This window comes from Sphaerodactylus townsendi, linkage group LG16, assembly GCF_021028975.2.
Source record: "Sphaerodactylus townsendi isolate TG3544 linkage group LG16, MPM_Stown_v2.3, whole genome shotgun sequence".
Lineage (NCBI taxonomy): Eukaryota > Metazoa > Chordata > Lepidosauria > Squamata > Sphaerodactylidae > Sphaerodactylus > Sphaerodactylus townsendi.
This window is the reverse complement of record NC_059440.1, coordinates 21,286,924-21,312,110: the sequence shown is the minus strand read 5'-3', so window position 1 is coordinate 21,312,110 and position 25,187 is coordinate 21,286,924. Positions and strand designations below refer to the sequence as shown.

The window sequence follows — 25,187 nt, the reverse complement described above, 5'->3', positions numbered from 1 at the left end:
AAGAAGAAGAAGAAGAAGAAGAAGAAGAAGAAGAAGAAGAAGAAGAAGAAGAAGAAGAAGAAGAAGAAGAAGAAGAAGAAGAAGAAGAAGAAGAAGAAGAAGAAGAAGAAGAAGAAGAAGAAGAAGAAGAAGAAGAAGAAGAAGAAGAAGAAGAAGAAGAAGAAGTTGGATTTATATCCTGCATTTCTCTCCTCTAAGGAGACTCAAAGGGGCTTACAAACTCAGGGTTTCTACAGTCTCACTGGGATCAGCTGGAAGTGTGTGAGATACAGCTGAATGCCACCCTGTATATTGATGATGATCCATCCCAAATCTCCAGATGGCTTCACCCAGGCCGTTCAATGTTAAAGAGCACAGGGGACAAGATGCTGAGCAGCAGTCCTCCAGACCTATCTTCTGAAAACTGCCCATCAAGTAGGGGTGGAACCACCACAAAATGGTGCCTCCTCATCCCAGCCCAGAAAGGCAGTTGCCATCTCTTTCTGAGCACATGCAGAGTACCTTTCCCATATTAACATGTGACTGGACCTAATCCCCACCCAGAGGTTACAGATCTAAACATCTGCATTTTGAAGCTTGTGCTCTCTCATTTTAGACTTTGAACATGGGGTTCCTCGATTGTTCAGTGGGCCGCTGCCTGGACCCTTTTTATAAATATTCTTGGTTCTCCTGAGGCTTTGCATCTGGTAGCTCCAATTAATGCCGTCCCGTTGAGAAGCGAAGCCGCCCAGTGCTTGAGACGTCCAAGCCCAGCCCCAACTATGCTCAGATTAATTTCTAATCACTTAAGTGGAAATTGAGGAAAGCCAATAATCGCTGTAAAAATTAATGAGCCGATTAGACTTGTCTGTCCAGCTGACAGGAAGATCCATACATCCTCTCTTGCCCCTAGAGAGGATGTTGGATGAGGATGCTCCTAATTCAAGGGGCGGCGGGGACAGTGGGGAGAGTTTTAGACACTTTGCCCCTTGGTGACACCAAAATGAACTGATCCACGTTTTATGAAGCTGATCTCCACAATTCACAAATCAGATCCACAAATTACTGAGCTGGTCCACCTGTTACACAAAAGAAAATAGTAGACTGAGGCAGTGAGATTTCAGATGGCCACATTTTTGAATGCTTTCCCATGTAAACCCAGAGTCAGCGTGGTGTCATGATTAAGAGCAGGTGGATTCTAATCCGGAGAACCGGGTTTGATTCCCCACCTCAGTGGTGGAGGCTTATCTGGTGAACCAGATGTGTTTCCGCACTCCCACATTCCTGCTGGGTGACCATGGGCTAGTCACAGTTCTCTCAGAACTTTCTCAGCCCCACCGACCTCACAAGGTATCTGTTGTGGGGAGAGGAAGGGAAAGGAGCTTGTCAGCCACCTTGAGTCTGCTTACAGGAGAGAAAGGTGGGGTATGAATCCACACTCTTCTTCCTCTTCTACTAAAAGGTGGAAAAAACTAGTACACCTGAGGATTTAGCGTAGCTGAGAAGAGTCTCCGCTGAATTGTGCAAATTGCCTTAATCTCATGTCCGTTGTGGAGCCAAAAATACGAACATGTTAGTACAACAGTAACAATACTGTTTTGTTTGATTCCTTAGCTGCTGCTGGTGGAGCCGGTAGTAGTTAAAGCAAATGGATTCTAATCTGGAGAACTGGGTTTGTTTCCCTGCTCCTCCACATGGAGCCTGCTGGGTGACTTTGGCCCAGTTTCTCCCAGCCAGCATTGGCAACTGGAAGTGTCATTATCCTCTACATTATGTGATCACCAGTTGTTTGGGATATCACCTACATGACTCGTGCGAGAAAGGTGGCCCTCGCACTCTAGTGCCCATAGCGACGTCACTGTGACTAATCAAACAGTGTCATGAAGTTGTCCCATTCTCTATGCAAACCACAACATGGCTCAGTGGTTAAGAGCAGGTGTACTCTAATCTGAAGAAACCTGGTTTGATTCCCCGCTCTGCCGCCTGAGCTGTGGAGGCTTATCTGGGGAATTCCGATTAGCCTGTGCACTCCCACACACGCCAGCTGGGTGACCTTGGGCTAGTCACAGTTCTTCGGAGCTCTCTCAGCCCCACCCACCTCACAGGGTGTTTGTTGTGAGGAGGGAAGGGAAAGGAGTTTGTAAGCCCCTTTGAGTCTCTTGTAGAAGAGAAATCCGGGAAAGAAGAATCAACAGTATCTGGATGGGAAAGGGCAACAAAACAACCATCCATTTTTCAGAAAAGGGAATATCTGCACATTCTAGAACATTTTCAGAAAATATGTCCATCTGTACTGTTTCAGACATCAACGTGAGAGAATATTCAGTATATGTTCATGGACTCATTTGCCAAAAACCAGTAAAGTTGTCGGGGGAAACACCTCACCTCACATTTCATGGGATTTTATGTTATTTCATTATTATTTTATTGGGAGCTGAGTTTAGAACTCAGATTTCTCCATGGTGGAGAAGCACAGAATCCTCCTTCCTGCCTTTTTAGAAGGGATCCCACTCTTTCGTAATGTTTCCTCACTCATGAAAACCACCCTTTGTCGTCGCCCACCCCCCACCCTGATGCGTTTTAATCTTTGGAAGTTTTTTTCAACTGATCCATGAATACCATTTTCCTGGAGCGGACGTTTGCAATAGCATAAGAACATAAGAACATAAGAACAAGCCAGCTGGAATTTAAGGCTCTGAATGCCATGGGCTTTGGCTGACCTTGAGGCCTTTTCTGGGAATGTACATCAGAGAGGCCAGCAAATATTGGAGGCAGAGGGAGAAGCAGTCTAGGAGCAGCACAGCAAGAGCCCAGAGCCCGCACGCTTATTGGGCCACACTGGACTCAATTGGCTGGTTATGCCACCTGATCCCAGGTTGACTCAGAGTTTCAGTACTTCCCCTTCAGCCACCTATAGTGGTGGCGATGCTGAGCAGCTGAGATCAGGCCAGCCATTCCTTCTGCTTGTGAACTAGGGTTGCCAACTCTGGGTGGGGTTTGGTGAGGGGGAGGGATCTCAGCAGGGCCACAGAGATCAGTTGTAATTTCAAAAGATCTCCAGTCCTCATGTGATAAATGAGAAATGTGTTTTCTACCAGGAACGAGGAGATGAGTCATACGAACATAAGAACAAGCCAGCTGGATCAGACCAGAGTCCATCTAGTCCAGCTCTCTGCTACTCGCAGTGGCCCACCAGGTGCCTTTGGGAGCTCACATGCACGATGTGAAAGCAATGGCCTTCTGCGGCTGTTGCTCCCGATCACCTGGTCTGTTAAGGCATTTGCAATCTCAGATCAAGGAGGATCAAGATTGGTAGCCATAGAGCGACTTCTCCTCCATAAATCTGTCCAAGCCCCTTTTAAAGCTATCCAGGTTAGTGGCCATCACCACCTCCTGTGGCAGCATATTCCAAACACCAATCACACGTTGCGTGAAGAAGTGTTTCCTTTTATTAGTCCTAATTCTTCCCCCCAGCATTTTCAATGAATGCCCCCTGGTTCTAGTATTGTGAGAAAGAGAGAAAAATTTCTCTCTGTCAACATTTTCTACCCCATGCATAATTTTATAGACTTCAATCATATCCCCCCTCAGCCGCCTCCTCTCCAAACTAAAGAGTCCTAAACGCTGCAGCCTCTCCTCATAGGGAAGGTGCTCCAGTCTCTCAATCATCCTTGTTGCCCTTCTCTGCACTTTTTCTATCTCCTCAATATCCTTTTTGAGATGCGGCGACCAGAACTGGACACAGTACTCCAAGTGCGGTCGCACCACGGCTTTATATAAGGGCATGACAATCTTTGCAGTTTTATTCTCAATTCCTTTCCTAATTATCCCCAGCAAAGAGTTTGCCTTTTTCACAGCTGCCATGCATTGAGTTGACATTCCCATGGAACTATCAGCAGACCCTCTACAAGCTCTATCTATGCCACATGTCACTGCCACATCCTCAACATATGGAAGGGAAATTTAGTGCCCTCTTTCTTTAATTCAGTGCCTATAAAGTCACAAAATACCACGACAATAAACTTTCTTTATGCAGTGCCTCCCGTGCGAACTGCGTCATAAAGTGCTTTACAGTGTTCAACATTCTAATATGGCATATGATATGACTTGTAGAGAAAATAGCTATTAAAAAAAGATATTATGGAGGCAGGGGGAAAAGCCCTCCATTACTGGGCACCTGAAACATAGGGACCTTTAAAAAGTCAGACAGCGGCAGCCTGGTGAAGCTGTAATAGGCTGGAAGTGAAAAGAGAGATTCTGTACCTTGGAGTGATGGCATCATCAAATGGATAGTGCTGTCGGTGTTCTCATCTAGAGGACAGCAAATGACCTTGGCAGGTTGGTCAGTCGGCAAATGCCAAACAATCCTGAGTTCCTAGGTTTCCCTCTCTTCCGAGATTCCTTCTATGGGGATCCCCCATTCTACAGCAGTGGTGGAGTGGTTAAGACCAGGTGCACTCTAATCTGGAGAACTGGGTTTGATTCCCCGCTCTGCCACTCAAGCTGTGGAGGCTTATCTGGGGAATTAGATTATCCTGTGCACTCCAACACATGCTAGCTGGGTCACCTTGGGCTAGTCACAGCTTCTCGGAGCTCTCTTAGCCCGCCCACCTTTGTTGTGGGGAGGCAGAAAGGAAAGGAGATTGCAAGCCCCTTTGAGTCTCCTTACAGGAGAGAATGGCAGGATATAATTCCAAATTCTTCTTTTTCTTCTTCTTCTTCTTCTTCTTCCCTAGTCCTCCACCTGAGTGGCAGAGGCTTATCTGGTGAACCTGCACTCCTACATTCCTGGCGGGTGACCTTGGGCTAGTCACAGTTCTCTCAGGACACTCTCAGCCCCACCTACCTCACCAGGTGTCTGTTGTGGGGAGAAGAAGGGAAAGGAGCTTGTCAGCCACCTTGAGTCTTCTTACAGGAGAGAAATGTGGGGTATAAATCCAAACACCACCACCACCTCCTCTTCCTACTCCTGCTCCTCTTCCTACTCCTGCTCCTCTTCTTCTTCTTCTTCTTCTTCTCCTTCTTCTCCTTCTTCTCCTTCTCCTTCTTCTCCTTCTTCTCCTTCTCCTTCTCCTCCTCCTCCTCTTTTTCTTCTTTTTCTTCTTCTTGACTCTGACTCTGTTTCCAGTAGGAATTCTCAGAATTTTGCGGGTAACACATTCAATAGGCAAACACTACCTTTCTCGACAGTGGCAATCATTCAGGAGTAGAGCCCCATTGCAGCTCATCATACTACTGTCCAATATCAGCACTGTGCTGAGCAAATTTCCAACTGCATTGTATATGTGGTGATGGCCTTTCCTTGTCCTTCCACCTAGTCTGTGGGCTGTCAAGTTGCAGCCAACTCATGGCAACCCAGTGGGGTTTTCACAGCAAGAGACTAACGGAGGTGGTTTGCCCATGCTTGCCTTGTATAAGGACTTGTATGCTTGCCTTGTGTAAGGACTTGCCTTGTATAAGGAGTTGGCACACTGTGTTCCATTGGAGACCTCTCCCAGTGCTCAAAAGAAATGTCCTACGGCTATCTTTTCCTGATTTGGAGGCAGTGGATGAACTGGTGTTCACACTTCAAAATTGTATGTTTCAAATTCTAGATTTGCTTTCTGCTGCTCTAAGCTTATTTTTTGCTGCTCTAGAAACTAGAAGAGCAATGGATTCAAGGTACGGGAAAAGAGATTCCACCTAAATATTAGGAAGAACCTCCTGACAGTAAGGAATGTTCAACAGTGGAAAACGCTGCCTCGGAGTGTGGTGGAGACTCCTTAGTTGGAGGTTTTCAAACTGGGGTGGGATGGGCATCAGAAGTGCTTTGACTGTTCCAGCATGGGTGGGGGTTGGACTGGATGGCCCTTGCGGTCTCTTCCAACTCTATGATTCTATGATTTCATTCTGGTATCTTGGTCATCAACGGAGGTGTCATGTTACATACATATGTGTGCAAAAATGCTAGCTCAGTCAACATCTGTCTGAAAGGCCTATGGCGCTGGTAACAGTACCTCAGCAAACCAAAATCAGCCCTATGGATAGTATGGCCCTATCCCTCAGATGGACCAGTGGGTTGCTGAGTCTAGGGTAGTTTCCATTTGGAGGGTTCCATTTGGATATCACGCCTTGCTCTTATTACTCAAAGCAGAAGGCAGTGGAGAGTGCGTGAACCTCCTGGTTCTGTGAGCAGTTCCCACGAAAGCTTTTCACCAAGAAAAGCTTTGAGGCCTTTTTTTTGTAGGTCGGTTTGTGTACAATCCTCCCTTTCTGCTCGTTCTAAGGTCAAGAAGATTCTTCTGGGCCCGCAAATGAATTCCTGCACGCCCCCCCCCCCCCCGCCCGCCTCCTTCCCTGAGATGAGCACCAAGATCGGAGGACGATTTAATTCTTTCATTACTGGAATCCAATTTTCCTCCTGACGGGAACGAAATGGAGAGAGGATAATAAGCAGCGTGTTGGGTGCAGCCGCGATCTGTGCTTAGTGTCATTAATGGGACAACTTCATTAAGAGGCTGCATTTACAATGAGAGGGGGGGGACAGGAGAAGGGGGGAAACTGCTCCTTACCGAAGGCGGCCTGGAAGTGCAGCGGAGCAAATGGCAGCAAAGGGGGGTCAACATTTGGGCAAATGGTGACTCACGTCGGCTTGTATCTCTAACCCGCTCTGACCGAGCAAAGATTGGCTGGTTTCGGAAACAGCCCCATCCCCAAGGGCTTGGAACAATTATCCCGTCCTAGCCGTAGCCGTGACATGGCTGCTTGAATGAAAAGAAAATACTCCCTTTCAGCAAGGCACACAGGTTTCTCCAGGAGAAAATACTCTAAAGGTGGAAGAAGCTGGAAGGATACATATTTGTGCGGTGTTGCACAAAGTGCCAAAGCTCCGGCGCTCCTTGCGCATGTATGAGGACCAAAGATCTATGGCGCATGCACCTTTTTCTGTGATACTAGGAAGAGCCAAGCTAGAAAAACCGATGATCGCGGTCAGTTCCAAAGGGCTGAGGAAGCCCTTCCCCCAGAACTGGTCAATGAGTCAGACAGCTTGAACATCTCAGGATGTGATGCGTACAACTTCTGGCCACCTCTGGTGAAGGTCATCTGAGCACTTCGCTTATGTTCTCCAGCATGGTGCAGTGGTTAAGAGCAGGTGGATTCTAATATGGAGAACACGGTTTGATTCCCAACTCCTCCACCTGACTGGTGGAGGCTTATCTGGTGAACCAGACATGTTTCCGCACTCGTACATTCCTGCTGGGTGACCATGGGCTAGTCACAGTTCTTTAGAACTCTCTCAGCCTCAGCTGCCTCACAAGGTGTCTGTTGTGGGGAGAGGAAGGGAAAGGAGCTTGTAAGCCACCTTGAGTCTCCTTACAGGAATGAAAGCTGGGATATAAATCCAAACTCTTCCTCCTCCTCCTCTTCTTCTTTGTCTTCTTCTTCTCCTCCTCCTCCTCCTCCTCTTCTACCTCCTCCTCCTTTTCCTCCTCCTCCTCCAAGAGAAGCAGATGGATTTTCCTCCACACAAGCACTGTTATGGAGAGAGGGATTTATTTTCCCATAATTTACTTTTTAAAGGTATAGCCATTGATGGCTCTCTTTTAATGGGTGGAGGGGGGGTCCTCTTCCACTTCTCTTTGAAGGGATTGCACCTTTTTGTAACTTCAGTCCTTTAAGTTGTTTTATGTTATATCTTAGTAGCTAATTTTTCATGGCCAGTAACCAACCGTAAAAGGGGTTATTTTTAGGGATTGTATTATAGTGAGATGCTGCTTGTGGCCTTTTGACTGTTTAAGCGTGAGGATTTGACAAAGTGCCTGCATCACTCAGTCAAGCAGGAGTTAACTGCTGAAGTCACATGACTAGAATCACATGAGCTTCTGGCAAGATCTGCTTCTTCTTTCACCGAAAGAGGAGAGACAGACTTGCAGGCACAGATAGACTGCACAGGCACACAGAGTCAGCACTTGCACCGATAAGAGTTTGCTGTTCCTATATTTGGTGTAAATTCATTTGTTATCGAGTAAAGTGCTACAAAACAACTCGCTCGCATCTCTGCCCTGTTATTTACCTTGCTGATTCATTGCAATGCAACATTAAGCAATATCATTTAAGTAAATAGTTTTTTATGCTGCACACCACAAGGTGGTGCTCAGAATGGGGAACAGAAAGGTGTGGGAAGATGTTGCCCACCCCGGAGCATCTCTAGCATATCTCCTGCAGAGCAGATTAACCCTTAGGTTACCGCATTCAGCCACTCTCCGCCTAACCTTCCTCTCGTTGGATGTTACCGCACAGAGAAGCGGCTAACCCACTCTCTGAAAAAGGGTAAAAGTTAAATGTTTATTAGGAAGTACATTTAGGAAAGGAAAGCGGGAAAGATAGCATGCTGCTATCTTGCTAGCTAGGAAGAGCCTTCTGTAATTAACTTCTGAGAAGAAGCAGGATATTAGACCTGAGAGTCTCAGTCGAAGGACAGACAAGAGATGACACAAAAGGCCTTACAGGCCTCTCCAGCTGATCCCTTGCTCGCCCCCCTGCTGGGTCTTTTTCTCGGTCCCTTCGCACATTAGACGTGGCTGCACCCAGCATCTCTTTGGATGGTTGTTGGGAGGTTGAAATGGAGGGGAGAAACGCCATGTTTGTTATTCTGTGCTCTTTAAACAACAGATGGGATCAAACGCAAGAGATCAGCACAGAGGATTTAAAGTTTTGTCATTCAGGAATGCCAGGAGAGTTTAGCAATGTGAATTCCTAGGATTCATCTACAGCCATGGTGGCGAACCTTTGGCACTCCAGATGTTATGGACTACAATTCCCATCAGCCCCTGCCAGCACGGCCATTTGGCCATTGGCAGGGGCTGATGGGAATTGTAGTCCATAACCTCTGGAGTGCCAAAGGTTCGCCACCACTGATCTACAGGGTGCCGGCAAATCAAAAAAATACCTGTTGAACACGGCGGACCCACAAAGGTGTCGAAAGGCTTTCCCTCTGGGAGGTTCATATAAAGCTGCTGATAACAAGATGCCTGTCTGGAACCTAAAGCCAACTCCCCCCCCCCTTCTTGACTTCTAAAACTGTGGCAGTGTCAGCCAAGACAAATGGGTGGGAAGGGCTTTTCAATAGCACTTAAAAGTGGGGTTGCTGTGGGTAGTAATGCTTGCTGTGAGAATGGGAGTGTTCTAGGTATGTCAGTCTTTTCATGTCGGACTTGTGAGAGGATAAAGATCAAGAGGAGACCAAGCCAATGAATTGGAAAGTGAACAAGAGACTTGTCGGAGAAGCATCACTAGGAACAGCCAGCTGTCTTGCCTTCAGGAGCATGAACCTCCATGTGGTGTTTTATAACTTTGAAAACCACTTTCTCCTCCCTGCCAATTCCAGCTCAGGAAATTCTTGGAGATTGGGGGGGGGGGCAGAGTTTGGGGAGGGAACTCAGTGGGGATGTTTCATTCACTCCCCCCCTCCCCGGCCAGTCTAGGACTTCTGTTTCTCCTAGACTCTGTGGTATATCATAGAGTTTACCCCTTGAAGCTGCCATTTCCTCCTGTTAGGACACCTTAAATGGGAGCTTTTCAAACTTCTCCAAGAGAAGTGCTAAACATACCTTGCTCCGCTAAGGGCGCTTCCCCAAGCCGTGCCAGCATCACTGCCCTTTCCTCCAAGTGGCTCCTTAAACCCCCTGTTCTTTGTCTGTCTGGTGGACAAATCCTTGGCGGCCTGACACCCAGTGGGCATATCTCTCCCAACAGCAATGACAAGGGATGGAAAAGGTGAGGTTATTCTTCTAAGGCACCCTGGGCCATGACCCATTGCAGCCCCCCCCCCACCGTACCCCAACTTGTTCTTCCAAGAAAACTCCAGGCCCAGCCTTGAAGTTGACAATCCTATTTCTGACCAAGTCTCTTCATAGCCAAATCCTATTATTTCAAAGGCCCAGGAATGAAATATAAATGTCCATGTAAATAATTCAGTCATCTCATTACATCGCCTTTCGGTGCACCCTCCATCCGGCCTCTCATCGGTGGCAGAGCTGAAAAGTTCCATCAGCTTTCAATGTGATTCTCCCCAAAGACCCTTTGTTTGGCTGGTGCCTGATTGTATTTGTTAATTGAATGCTCTCCGTATGCATTCCTGAGCAGGGGGATTTCGAAATACTACTTCCCTGGGTCCTAGGAGAGCCAGTGGGCTATAATGGTTGAGAGAAGGTGGACTCTAATCTGGAGAACAGGGTTTGTTGAATGTGGAACCTAGAGGATAATCAAACTCCTTTTTTAGCTCAAAACACCATACTTTGGTCGACTGACTTGGGGAAAGATGTGGTCTTTACCCTACCCCGGACATTCTGCCCTGGGAGAGTCAGTGTGATGTAGTGGTTAAGATCAGGTGAACTCTGATCTGGAGAACTGGGTTTGTTTTCCCACTCCTCCACATGAGTGGCAGACCCTTATCTGGTGAACTGGGTTTGTTTCCCTTCTGCTACACATGAACAGTACTGGGTAACTTGTGGCCAGTCCCAGTTCTCTCAGGACACTCTCAGCCCCACCTACCTCACAAGGTGTCTGTTGTGGGGTGGGGGAGGGAAGGCAATTGTCAGTGGTCTAAATTCAAACTCTTCTTCACCTTTATTCAGGAAAAGAGGGAAACAAGACTTTTAAACAGTTGCCAGGGCAGAATCAGTACCTTGGACAAGGCTAGTTAAACGGGAAAGGCCAACCCTTGAAGAACAGGAAAAGGGTATTTAATTTTAGAAACACCTTCATTTTTTAAAAAAATCCCTTGCTTACAGTAGGTGCCTGATAGATTGTAGGAATGGCCAGCCTATGGTGCTCCAGATGTTCATGGACTACAATTCCCATCAGCCCCTCCCAGAAGTGGCCATGCTGGCACGGGCTGATGGGAATTGTAGTTCATGAACATCTGGAGCACCATAGGTTGGCCACCCCTAAATAAAAGCCACCTTTCAGGTGATATGGATGGTCAGGGAAAGATTGAAAGGATGGCTAGTGGAGGATAACGCATCGTGGGTCTCCAATTCAGGGGTCTCTGTTTGTAGCATTGTGGCAGATGGCCAGAGGAGGGAGCTGCTGTCCCACTCTCTGATGCCATATAGCGCCATCGCTGTGGATGGCCAGACAGAGTATTGCAGCTTCCATTTTAGCAATTGCTCACTGGCCCAAAAGAGCTAACAGATTACTACTTGACCTTGCTCTTCACTCTGAGCAAGTTGCTGCTCTTTGAGACAAATGGCGGGTAATCCATGCTTAGAACTCTAAACACATGATTTGGCACCCAAAGGTGCTGGGGGGGGGGGGCGCGGTAGATGAGAGTCAAAGTAATAAGTAACAAGGGATACATTCTTCCCCTCTGCACCATTTCCACAATTGTAAATGCCCCGTGTTGAAGCTTTCTGTCTATCCTTTTTAATTTGCAGGGGTTAGAGAAGAAGGGTTTGGATTTATATCCCCCCTTTCTCTCCTGTAAGGAGACTCAAAGGGGTTTACAATCTCCTTCCCCTTCCTCCCCCCCCCCCACATGCAACAAACACCCTGTGAGGTAGGTGGGGCTGAGAGAGCTCTGAAGAACTGTGACTAGCCCAAGGTCACCCAGCTGGCATGTGTGGGAGTGCACAAGCGAATCTGGTTCCCCAGATAAGCCTCCACAGCTCAAGTGGCAGAGCAGGGAATCAAACCTGGTTCTGTAGATTAGAGTGCACCTGCTCTTAACCACTACACCACACTGGCTCTAGAGCAACCCAGGTAGAGGGGATTTCCAGTCAGGGAAATGGGGCAGCAGTGGAAGAGTTGGGGTGCTGTGTGGTTTCCGGGCTGTATGGCCGTGTTCTAGCAGCATTCTCTCCTGACATTTCGCCTGCATCTGAGGCTGGCATCTTCAGAGGATCTGATGGGGAAGATGCCAGCCACAGATGCAGACGAAACGTCAGGAGAGAATGCTGCTAGAACACGGCCTTACAGCCCGGAAACCACACAGCACCCCAGTGATTCCGGCCGTGAAAGCCTTCGACAATACAGTGGAAGAGTTAATTCTGGATTCCCAGCCTGTATTGGGGCTCTGCAATTGCTCTTTAGGACCAAATAACACAGCTGGAAATCCAGTCACGGGACTCCAGTGTTGTGTTAGTTTTGTCCTTCGGGTGTACCTTGCTTGCTTATTTCCAGGCTCCCTGACTGTCTGGGACCATCCCCTCTGCCAGCTTTAATCTCACAGCACCAGGAGTCCGTGGCGCACATTCTCTGTTTATCCACCCAGACCCTCTCCGGAGGCCGAGCCATCTGACAAAGCCACCCACTTTATGGCTTGTGGCACGCTTCACCAGTGTGTGACATGAGCTCCATGGTGCCTTAATGTGACAGCCTTAATTAGATTTTAAAAAAATAAAATAAAATACACATGCCAATTAAAGGGCGGCAAATCCTGGCTGCGGGATTTACGGCTGACCCGGAGTTGCGAATCTCGCCGGCTGGAAAAACGAAGCCAATGAGCGTTCCTGCACTCTGGGTTTTATGGGAGTGTTTTCTATTCAGAGCTGCTCCAAGGGGGCAGATGAAGCAATACAAACCTTTCACTCAAGGGTGATGCAGATTTAAGGCCAATCTTTGAAACCCATTAAGCGCTCCAGGGATATCTCGAGATAAGCAAGCTACGCTCTGGCGGGGTCAGGGGCTCAGGAAATGGCCAGATAACGGTTCCACTCGTAGTTTCTGTGGAATTCGATTTAGGAAAAGTATAGGGGAACATCGAGCAGTGATCCTCAGCACTGTGCTTTGAGGATGCCATAGTGCACACTCATGTGTGAACTGGCATCTGCTAGGTTTGTGAGTGTTAAGGACTAAAATCCAAAGGGTATTGAATGGTATGGCAAGATTAGTGTTGTTCCCTACCGGTTGACATACTAGGGAAGCACTGAGATCATCTCAGATGGCCACTTTGGCTTGGCCGTAGACCTCTCTGGGCTTGGGACCTGCTCTCTATGGCCACACAGTGAGCAAATCTTTCTGCTTGCTTGGAAACTGAACCTAAAGAGGTTCTCTTCCTCACCGTAGAGCTGATCTCAGCATTCTTTCTGCTCCTTGGAAATATTTTGGAAGATCCCAAGAGCTGTGGTGGGTCTACAATAGTGGTGGCGAACCTATGGCATGGGTGCCAGAGGTGGCACTTAGAGCCCTCTCTGTGGGCACATGTGCCCAGAGTTCATCATGTGGGCAGGGTGGAAAATCACTCCCCCCCCACACACACACACATATCCAGGCTGGCCTGGGCACAATCCTTTACCTGGGAGTAAGCTCGGTTGCTGGCAATGGGGCTTGCTTCTGAGTAAACTCTCCTAGGGTTGTGATTCACCCATTTGAAGCGTTGCATGGTTGCTTCACCAAGCTTACTCCTGACTAACGTGCACCTCGGAGCCAACTGTTTTTCCTAAATGAAAACCTCAGCATTCAGGTTAAATTGCCGTGTTGGCATTTTGTGATAAATAAGTGGGTTTGGGGTTGCAATTTGGGCACTCGGTCTCGAAAAGGTTCGCCATCACTGGTCTACAAGAATCGTCCAGATGGAACCAGCTGCCTCCATTGTCTGAGGATGTTTGGCTTGAACCTTCCAGCACTTCACAATTAGTTGCCACTCCTGTGACAGTAATTTGGGGTTGGGGCCATTTCTCCATGGCAGCCATTTTGTGATGGTATAGACCAGGGGTCTGCAACCTGTGGCTCTCCAGATGTTCATGGACTACAGTTCCCATCAGCCCCTGCCAGCAGGGCCAATCTGGAGAGCCACAGGTTGCAGACCCCTGGACTAGACTTTCTCAAAATTTCAAAAATGCCCACAGGTTCAACAAAGTTGAGTGCCCCGGCATAGAGTTGAGAAATCTTGGTTTAGTTGTGAAAGACTGGTGCCTGCATGGATATACTGAATCTTTTCTTAGGGGCTAGCTGAAGTTGCTGTGGTTGTAGCTGGGATGGGGACGATTGGGAGTGAGATGCAGATCAGAAATGGATTCTGCAGTTGGCGGTTTGTGCCACCTGCAATTTGTCACAGACGTGACAACAGCTTTGGGGAATGGGAGGGCTCACCCACTACTTTACGGAGAGCTCCAGCAAGAAGTAGTATCCCCCATATGCACAGAAGGAGTGCAGGACTGGAGCACATCGTTTCCTTTCCTGCCTCAAAACGTTTTAAAGCATCCGTGCGGAAATGGGTCGCAATGTGACTTCTAGTTTTTGCTTTTTGATCCCCACCAGCCAAGTTCTTTCTGTAGAATGTCACGTGTAAGCCACCTTGAGACCTTCAGGTATAGGGAGGGCTAAAAATACATATAAATAAATAAGTGTATGAAAATATGAAACTGACATATTGAATCAGAGGAATAGTCCATCCCAGTCAGTATTGTCTACTTAAGTTGACAGCAGCCATCCAGTGTCTTTGGTGGAGGCATCGTCCGTGGACTGATCTTTTACTGGAGACACCAGGAATCAAACCTGGGGCCTTCTGAATGCCCCTCAGCCATCTCCCCTTGTGATCTACCTTCAATGGTTTCTGGCTTGCAGGACTCGGCAGTTCGTCTCCAGCTCCCTGCTAATCCTTGCCGAAAAAGTTTTGAGGAAAAATGTAATGAAAATTATTCTGCTAATCTACTTTAATAACCCAAGCAAGGAGGGCTGCCGCATATGGTGGACAGGCTCATAATTCTGACAAAATATCAGCTGTCACTTTCAATCAGTCTCCGGGAGTTCAGCACACGCATTAACGAGAGCTGCTAATTTGTCCAGCTAATCCACCATAAAGACGGGGAATGCTATTTGCGCCTGAAGATTAATCTTTGGCATTCATTCACCAGCGGCTCTTTTGCCAAGTAGGAAAGCGAAGTGCCCAGATCTGACCTGGAAGTATTGTGTCAAGATCGAGGGATGTAATTGTACCTCCCTGTTCTGCATTGGTTAGACCTCACCTGGAATACTGTGTACAGTTCTGGGCACCACAGTTCAAGAAGGATATTGACAAGCCGGAACAGGTCCAGAGGAGGGCAACCAAAATGGTAAATGGTCTGGAAGCCATGCCCTGTGAGGAGAGACTTAGGGAGCTGGGGATGTTTAGTTTGGTGAAGAGAAGGTTAGGAGGTGACATGACAGCCATGTTTAAATATTTGAAGGGATGTCATGTTGGTGAGGGAGCAAGCTTGTTTTCTGCTGCTCCAGAGACCAGGACCAGGAGTCATGGGTTCGAGGTGAAGGAAAAGAGATTCCACCTAAACATCAGGAAAAACTTCCTGACAGTCAGGGATGTTTGACAGTGGAATTCACTACCTCAGAGTCTCCTTCTTTGGAGGTTTTTAAAGAGAGACTGGATGGCTGTCAGGAGTGCTTTGATTGTGTGTTCCTGTATTGCAGGTTGTTGGACTTGATGGCCCTTGGGGGTCTCTTCCAACTCTATGATTCTATGGCTCATTCCGCACATGCAGAATAATGCACTTTCAAACTGCTTTCAGTGCTCTTTGAAGCTGTGAGGAATAGCAAAATCCACTTGCAAACAGTTGTGAAAGTGGTTTGAAAACGCATTATTCTGCGTGTGCGGAAGGGGCCTATGATTCTAAGTCAGGGAGGTGCAGTGATCATAACTGTCTAGCACTAGTGCAGTCTTGGTTCTTTATTGAAAATATTTCCATCCGGCCTTATCTTGTCAGGCTCAAGTCAACTGGAAAGGCAACAACCGGGTTGTGGGGATGCAAAATAGGCTAGTGAAATTAAAGTGCGCAAATTTAAAGAATGCTCAATTTAAAAAAAAACCCCACAATTAAAAGACATGCAGATTTTAAAAGCACAGAATTTAAAGATGCACGAAGTTAGAACAAACACAGCCACCCTCAACCAAGAGCTCTGTGGGATAAAACTGTCGGACACATCTTCCTAACCCAGACTGGCCAGCCATTCCACTCCGCCACAGCAAAACCCCACAATCTCGCTTTTGCTGTTTGGACGATCCTGAGGAAGGGCATCGTAAGGCCCAAAGAAAGGTTCAAACCCCCCCCCCTGACCTATGGCAGTTGGGCTGACCCTGAGGCAGTCACTCTCCGACTCACAGGGTGGTTGTCAAGATAAAATGAAGGAAGGAAGAAAAACGCCTGCTGCCCTGAACTTCTGAGAGGAAGGATGGGATGAAAACATGATAAATGCATATTGTGTGGAGCTGTGATCTTGGGTGAGACTGTCAATTGTACATGCATACGTAGCCAAATGAAAATTTCACCTTTGTTTTCCCCTTCTCAGGAAAACTCTGTTCAGGCCACGAGGTAACTTAGGCCTTTGAAGTTTCATCCTAGCACCTCTGCATAGTTTCCTGTCCTCCCTCCAGGAGATCAAAAGGCAAAGATGCTTTTCACAGTCATATGTGACTTCCCTTTACTGTAGCGATAGCATCTTCCATGACAGCTTACCATCCCCGTGATGAATGTTTCTAGTGCGAATCAGAAAAAATTAACTACAACACAGGATCTCTACCAGAAACAGGTGAGCTTCAGTTTTAGACTGGGGACAACTTTGAGCCCTTGTGACAACTGATTTGTTTTCACACGCTCTTTTTTTTGCTTAGAATTGCAGGGCTTTGTGGCATGTTCAGAAGCAGTTAACCATGGCTACCAATCTTGATCCTCCTTGATCTGAGATTGCAAATGCCTTAACAGACCAGGTGCTTGGGAGCAACAGCCGCAGAAGGCCATTGCTTTCACATCCTGCATGTGAGCTCCCAAAGGCACCTGGTGGGCCATTGCGAGTAGCAGAGAGCTGGACTAGATGGACTCTGGTCTGATCCAGCTGGCTTGTTCTTATGTTCTTAACCATCCAGTTTGGACGCGTGGGTGAGAGGAGGCCAAAAAACGCACTTCCTTGCGCCCTGTTTTGAAGTGTGAAGATCAAGCCAACCTCTGTCCTTGTTTTCAAGTGCAGGGAAGGTGCACGACGCACCGTGATGTGGCATCTGAAATGAAACCTGTGAAACGGTGTGCTCCAGTAGTCTAGTCTGGAAGGCAGTGCTCGATCGGCTGTGATACGGACCACAGCCAAGGAGGAGGAAACTCATGGCGTGGTCGTGTGAACCCTCCCTAATGAAGACGCTGTTGCAGAATTTGTACCCGCAAAAGGGGCTGCATTCCTGAAAGGTAATCGGTGCACGGAAGCAAAATGAAGGAGGTGGTTTAATTGAAAAACGTTGGCTGCAAAATGACCACTGGGGTCAGGATCAATCGTGCCAAAAATCTTTACAAGCCGTCATCTTTTTGATCTTGGTGCATTCAATCTGAAAACAGAACATTGTCAGGAGAGGGGGAATTGAGGGTCTAAAGGTTTACTGCTTTGAAGAGAAATGTTCTGTTTTGAGATTTTCTTCCCTCCGTCGTGGTTACTTGTATTCTCGTGACTCAGTGTGCCCAGGGATTAATTGGGACCAGTGCCAAAGAGCAACAGAAGATTGCTAGGAAACAAAGCACATTCGTGTCAGTCACACTGTCTTATGCGGACTTCCATTTGGGGTGAAAACAGTGGGGGATTTTTTCAAATCAAACCCTGGCTGGTACTTCGCATGCAGTATGGGGCACAGGTTGTAAAGAGCCGTGGAAGCGAATGCCCATTTCTTGCTTCGCCCGTGGGATGTGCCTCTGTGTCTCTACGCTTGAGGATCAGCATTGGAATGTGTGAACTGGGCCCAGGAAAATAGGGCGCCTCACAAGCTTGAGTCACCGTTGAGGGCTTCGGATTAAAAACGACAAAGCGAAAAGTCTGCTTTACTCAGTGTGCTAATTAGGATGACAAACCGAAGCCGGTGAGAAGGGTCTTTTCCGTCTAATAATGTGTCCTTTATCTTGTGTCATCTCACACCTTCAAAATCTCGCAAAGGCATTTGCATGTATTGGTGGATTAATTGGTTGGAAAGCAAAAGCAGACAGTTGCTCTCCAGGGTCTGAAGTTGAAGGTCTTTCGCATCAGCCGCTGCTCGGTCCTTTTAATCAGAAGTGCATGCCACAGATCCTTTTTAATGCAGAAATGCAGGCCAACAGAGGCTCTGCCACAGCACCCTCCCTTGGCTTCCATGTCTTTGGCTTTGGCTTTGGCTTAAATGACCCTCATGGACCACAACCTTTTCCCCTCAAAGATATATATACTTTTTTGGCCGTCAAGTCACTTATGGCAACAGAAGAAGAAGAAGAAGAAGAAGAAGAAGAAGAAGAAGAAGAAGAAGCAGCAGCAGCAGCAGCAGCAGCAGCAGCAGCAGCAGCAGCAGCAGGAGGAGGAGGAGGAGGAGGAGGAGGAGGAGGAGGAGGAGGAGTTTGGATTTATACCCCACATTTCTCTCCTGTAAGAAGACTCAAGGTGGCTGACAAGCTCCTTTCCCTTCCTCTCCCCACAACAGACACCTGGTGAGGTAGGTGGGGCTGAGAGTGTCCTGAGAGAACTGTGACTAGCCCAAGGTCACCCACCAGGAATGTAGGAGTGCAGAAACACATCTGGTTCACCAGATAAACCTCTGCAACTCAGGTGGAGGAGTGGGGAATCAAACACGGTTCTCCAGATTAGAATCCACCCGCTCTTAACCACTACATCACAGAGGGAGGCGGTTTGCCATTGCCTGCCTCTGTGTTACACCCCTGGAATTCCTTGGAGGTCTCCCATCCAAATAAACACCTGGGTCGACCCTCCTTAGCTTCTGAGATTTGACAAGATCAGGCTGGCCTGGGCTATCCAGGTCCAGACCATGAAAGCTTGGTGGCAAAAAGTGCTGCCCAGTCACAGCTGACTTATGGAGACCCTCGTAGGGTTTTCATGGCAAGAGATGTTCACAGGAGTCTGTCATTGCCTGCCTCTGTTTCATACCCCTGATATTGCTTGGATGTCTCTCATTCAAATACTCTCATCCAAATAGAAGGCTGAGAGTGTGAGACTAGCCAGGGGTCTGCAACCTGCGGCTCTCTGGATGTTCATGCACTACAATTCCCATCAGCCCCTTCCAGCATGGCCAATTGGCCACGCTGGCAGGGGCTGATGGGATTTGTAGTGCACAAACATCCAGAGAGCCGCAGGTTGCAGACCCCTGGACTAGCCAAAGATCCTTCTACAAATTCCCATGGCAGAGCAGGGATTCGAACCCGGGTTTCCCAGTTCCTAGCCCAACACCTTAACTGCTACACCATGCTAGCTCTCGTACAGCTATATAGGACCTGACAAACTACTGGAGCCCCATCAAATGATCTATCTATCAAAATAAGATTGACTCATAAGAAAAGCACTGTAATTAGGAAAAGACATTTCATAATTTTGCCTCTACACGGAGAGACATTTGCTGGAAGAATCTGTACAACCGCTGTGCTCACTGAGCCTGCAAGTCGAGGAAGTTAATTCTGTGGGTTTTGTTAAAAAGTCAGAATAGTGACAGCCAGTGGGAAGAATTGCTTCCCTCATCAGTCTCCTTCCAAGAAACACTTCAAAACTGAACACACTTCCCAGTATTTTTTTTCCGAAAAAAGCTTTTATTAAGGTCCTTAAAAAAAACCAAACCCTCTCCTTTGACTTTTTGAAATCGCATTAAAATCTGGAGTGGAATTGCAATTAGGTTGTCTGGGGACATTAGGTAATTGAAGTTTCCTTAACTACTGTATTCAGTTTTGCTGAGGAAGTACGTTCTCTGCAGGGAGACAAAAGGGGAGACTCGCATTGAAGTGGCACAGAGATCCTGAAGTCTCAGAGGGCGGCATGACGTGGCTGACACACGTCTGATCCCCTCCATGCTGCTCTTCTTTGAGTCTCTTGGAAGGAAGCTTGAGATACCCAGCAGTCCAGCTCAGTTTGTAGACTGAGATGGTTTGTTGCTTTGTAGTGGTCCTGGCTCACTGGCAGAGCACCTGCGTGGCATGCAGAGGGCCCCAGGCTTGATTGCCAGCAATGCCAGGTAACATCAGGTAGTGGGTGACGTGAAAGACTGAGAACCTAGGGAACTGCTGCCAGCCAGAGTAGACAATACTGACTTTGATGGACCAGAATCTGATTCAGTATAAGGCAACTCCTTGTGTCCAGAGGAGGGCAACCCAGATGGTAAAAGGTCTGGAATCCAGGCCCTACGAGGAGAGACTTAGGGAGCTGGGGATGTTTCGTCTGGGGAAGCCAAGGTTAAAGGGGGACACGATAGCTATGTTTAAGTATTTGAAGAGATGCCACGTTGAAGAGGGAGCAAGCTTTGTTTCTGCTGCCTCAGAGACCAGGGCACGGAGTAATGGATTCAAGGTGCAGGAAAAGAGACTCCACCTAAACATTAGGAAGGACTTCCTGACCGCCAGGAATTCACTGCCTCAGAGAGTGGTGGAGTCTCCTTCTTTGGAGGTTTTTAAACAGAGGCTGGATGAACATATGTTGGGAGTGCTTTGATTGTGTGTTCCTACACGGCAGGGGGTTGGACTTGATGGCCCTTGAGGTCTCTTCCAACTTTATGATTCTATGATTCTATGTGTTTCGGGGATCTGGCCTTTATAGGTGTTGCACTTAATGGTGATCAACAGTGGCTCAAACAACTAACCGAGGGGAACAGAGAATAAGGAGACTCAAAGGGGTTTACTGTGGCCTCTAATGTTAGCATCAGGTATAAAAGGATTCAGTCCAGAAGCCCCAAAGAAGGGTCAGACAGGGGTTCCTTTAGTATGGTGCAGTGGTTAAGAGCAGTGGACTCCAACCTGGAGAACCGGGTTCAATTCCTCACTCCTTCATGTGAGTGGTGGACTCTTATCTGGTGAAGTGGGTTTGTTTCCCCGCTCCTACACATGGAGCCTGCCGGGTGACCTTGGCGTCATCACAGTTATCTCAGAACTCTCTCAGCCCCACGTACCTCACAAGGAGTCTGGTGGAGAGAGGAAGGGAAGGAGTTTGTAGGCCGACTTGGGTCTCTTTACGGGAGAGAAAGGCAAAGGCATAAATCCAAACTCTTCTCCTTCAGCTCCAAGATCATAACAACTATCCCTGTTTGTTTTTTTAAAAACCTGGAAGGTGTCAGCCCACATTGACTTTGCTGGTTTGTAGTAACCTTCAAATGACTGGATTTTAAGCCTCCAATTAATTCCACCGTTTGGCTTTGTGCACAGCTGCGATTAAACTCAGCAAGGGGGGACCTAGAGCTTTTTAGCATCTTCTTTCTGAATGCCTGTCCTAACTTGCATTCCCCTTTCCCCCCTCCCCACTCCTCTTTGTGCAAGTGAAACAAATGACTATTAACTAACAAAGGCTCACTCGTTCGGCAGGCACTCGGCTTCTCTGCTGCTTGTGCCAGGGGTTGGTGAGATGGAAATTCTGACCTTGGTCTGTTTCCGGGCCCTTTTATTCGGTCTTAGCATCTGCCAGACTTTGTTTTCATGTAATTGATGAAGTGCCTCTCACAGACACAGAGACCACCAGTTATCATAGGTCGGGAAGGGCGGGATATAAATACAATTAATAAATAAATATCCCCCTTGGCTGGATTCGTTCACATTTGGAAGCCAGAACACTCACTTGAGAAGACAGCTTCAAAACCAGAACACTGCAACTGGATCTAACTTGTGCTCATTCCGCAAATGCAGAATAATGCACTTTCAAACTGCTTTCAATGCTCTTTGAAGCTGTGCGGAAAATCCACTTGCAAACAGTTGTGAAAGTGGTTTGAAAATGCATTATTCTGCATGTGCGGAAGGGGCCTTGGATTTGCTTTCCTATCAAGCGATTGATCAACAATAAGCACACTTAAAAGTCCAACCTTCCCCCAATGAGGTGAGAGAAGCATTTGAATCGCTTGCTCAGTGTGAGCCACTTTGGGAGATGGTTGTTTGAAAAGCAGGCTAGGATTAGAATCAATAAAATAACCAGACACCTACCGTTGTAAGGGGAGAGAACACCTGTCTATGGTTCTGGAACCTGGTTCAAACAATGCATGCATCATTTTTAATGAAGTGCAAAATGTTCTTTCAGTGTAGTCCAGAAAAGAACTGCAGTTCTAGAATCAAATGTTTTAGGCGAATCACGGTGCTCCTTTCTACAAGCAGCAGTAGCTCTGCCTAGAGTTCGCACCCACCACATCTAGAAGAAGCAGAAGAAGAGTTTGGATTTATATCCCCCTTTCTCTCCTGTCAGGAGACTCAAAGGGTCTTACAATCTCCTTTCCCTTCCCCCTCACAACAAACACCCAGTGAGGTGGGTGGGGCTGAGAGAGCTCCAAAGAACTGTGACTAGCTAGCACAGGGGTAGGGAACCTGCGGCTCTCCGCAGGTTCCCTACCCCTGAGCTAGCACATGTTGGAGTGCACAAGCTAATCTGGTTCACCAGATAAGCCTCCACAGCTCAAGGGGGGAGAGTGGGGAATCAAACCCAGTTCTCCAGATTACAGTGCACCTGTTCTTAACCACCACATTACGCTGGCTCTCAGCCTGCCTACCTATGAAAATAAGTTCCCCCACCTTCTCATAGTGTACAGAAGACTCCCCCTCCCCTTTCTCTCTCCATCCTAAATTGTATCTTCCATGTAGCAGCAAAGATTCGGAACCCGCAAGTGGCTCTCCTTTTATTTTCCTTTTTTAAAAAAAAGAACAAACCTATGCGGAGGGAAAAAATAATAATGCTACAAAACCCACCAAATCTGCAAACCAGCTTGAATCGTGTTAAAGGTCTGCAAGCCCACAGCGGCCTTCCCCGAACGAGTGACATTTCACAGCAAGAGAAATGAATTTTCGATTCAGAGCTAGGGAGGGGACAGACACGACTCGGCCGCGTCGTCGTTTGGAGGTTGCGCTGACGTCGGAGGAATCCGTCCGGGCAATCAATCAGACGGCCTTGGCAGGGGCTTGATTGGATGCGGGCACAAGGAGGGGGCCACGTGTCTCTCCGGTGCCGGGGGGGGGGGAGGAGGAGGAGGAGGCCTCTCTCCTTTGCTCTCTGCAGACTTGTGAACAGTGGACGCTTCAGGGGCACGCGGCCTATTGGCGGCCAGGAATTGTAAAAGAAACTGTGCTGTGCCTCTGGGGATGTTTGATGGATCACTGGAGAGCAGAAGAGCGACCAAGCCAAGGCTGCGGGCCTACCCACCGCAGTCACTGATAGGTGACCTTCACGCAGAAGGTCTCTTCGTTCTTGTCTTCACGGTCATTGATATAAATCAGGATTTCCTCCTCGCCAGCACTCTGGCTGGGGGCAAACCGCAGGCCGATGGTGTAGGTCTCCCCTCCGCCAATCTGCAGGGACAAAGACGAGAGCAAAATGGTGGCTTTGAAGTTTGGTGGACTGCCCCCACATGGGGATTGCCTTGGGTATTAAGGAGGAGGAGGAGGAGAAAAAGAAGAAGAGGAGGAGTAGGAGGAGTTTGGATTTATATCCCCCCTTTCTCTCCTGTAAGGAGACTCAAAGGGGTTTACAATCTCCTTTCCCTTCCTCCCTCACAACAAACACCCTGTGAGGTGGGTGGGGCTGAGAGAGCACCCTAAAAACTGTGACTAGCCCAAGGTCACCCAGCTGGCATGTGTTGGAGTACACAAGCTAATCTGGTTCACCAGATAAGCCTCCACAGTTCAAGTGGCAGAGCGGGAAATCAAGCCCAGTTCTCCAGATTAGAGTGCACCTGCTCTGAACCACTACACCACGCTGGCTCCTAACAGGGGTAGACGGGCCATGCAACATACAGGGAAATTTCCTAGTGGGCCGCTGCCCAGAAAGCCATCAGCAATCAGGTGCAAACTGACCCAGCAGCTCTGCTGGCACCTCAGAGGCCATTTGCCTTAGACCCTTTTGCAGCAGTAGTAAACCATGTAAGCTCATTGTGATCTCCCAGTCCACCCTGGGTTGCCAGGTACTGCAGTACAGTCCTGTCCAGGTGAAATATTTTGTGCAGGAGTCCCAAGAATCGGGCAAGAACTAAAAATGTGGATGTTTGATTGCACATGCTCAAGATAGCTTTGAGGTTATGGAAGGGGATGAGACAGTTTGGGCTTTGGAGTTTGGCTTGACCAGATTCGTCATTTAATGTCGTAAACAATGAAAGATGGCAAAAGCACCCGTGTGTATTCGCCCCTTACAAGGCTGCTTGGTGTTGAAAGAGCCTACCCGGAGAGGATGTCACCCCTCAACATAAAGATACCCACTGAACATAAAGATCACTTGAAGCGCCACCCTTATGGAGGTGCTTCGGCCCTAGAGAATCCTTGGCTCTACATCACGCCTTCCCGTCCCAGGTGATACATTCCTCAGCCAGTGCGGGATGCTACCTCGAAAGAATCTTCTTTGAACTGCAAGAGGTCTGGACGGTTGGTGTGCAGAAAATACATCCTCCGGGTTGGGTAGGGGTTGGAATAGGTGATCCTCTTGTTCGAACCTTTGCCCCCACCGGGAGCAAGCGCGATTTCAAAAGCCTGCAGATAAGAGCAGGGATTTGGGGTGGGGGGTGGGGGGTGGGGGGAGAACGAGACAAGTGACCATGTGTGCTGATTCCCAAAAAGCCGGTGGCCCCTCGGAGCTAGCGTTCCCACATTCTCCTGCAGATAACCGTTTGCTCTGCTAGCAGGACACCTGTCTTTGGTGTATCAGATGCTGGATGAATCTGCAATCTTGTCTGCTCTTACTGGCAGCTGCTGTCCAGGTTCTTAGGCTGAAATCCTTTCTATTGCTTGCTACCTGATCCTTGTAAGTAGAGACACCCGAGATTGAACACGGGACCTTCTCTGTGCCAAGCGAACACTCAAATGTTGAGTCACACCCCATCGTCAGCGGACCACTGAACCATCAAAGCTACTGTTGTCAACCCAAACAGGCAGAGAGCTCTGGGGTTTTTCCCATGACCCACTACCTAATCCTTTTAACTAGAGATGCCAGGGCCATTAGATGGCTCCTTTGGACGTTAGAGTTTAAAAAGGAGCCTGGATCTGTTCCTGGCCAGCCCTGGATCCCTCATCATCCTGAAGGTTGAGGAAAGAGTGGCCCAGCCGGACCCTGAGGACAGGACCATCACCAAAGGCCCGTCAATTACCTTGGAGATGAGAGGCTGTCGGCAGGAGACGCACACCAGCCAGGACGAGATGAGCTGGTGGTACTCGACATCCACCAGGTTGAGGTAGATAAACTGGCTGCCGGGCCTCTGGGGCCTGATGCCGATGTGCAGATCCTGCACCCCATTGGCAGGGAGGATGAAGATGCCTTCTGGGTCCACCTGGCAGAGAGGAGGAAGA

The 25,187-nt window shown here is 48.1% G+C and overlaps 1 protein-coding gene across 2 annotated transcripts in view; it reads right to left on the bottom strand.

Moving 5' to 3' along the window:
• Positions 1-22,345: 22,345 nt before the first annotated feature.
• NPHP4 (nephrocystin 4) overlaps positions 22,346-25,187 on the bottom strand; it is a 90,451-nt gene continuing 87,609 nt past the window's right edge. For both annotated transcript variants that reach the window (XM_048519475.1, XM_048519476.1), the window contains 3 exons: positions 24,989-25,168; positions 24,231-24,374; positions 22,346-23,204 (listed from right to left, as the gene is read on the bottom strand). In XM_048519475.1, the coding sequence (XP_048375432.1) occupies positions 23,064-23,204; positions 24,231-24,374; positions 24,989-25,168 (465 nt within the window). In that variant the 3' untranslated portion in view covers positions 22,346-23,063. The remainder of the gene's footprint in view (positions 23,205-24,230; positions 24,375-24,988; positions 25,169-25,187) is intronic.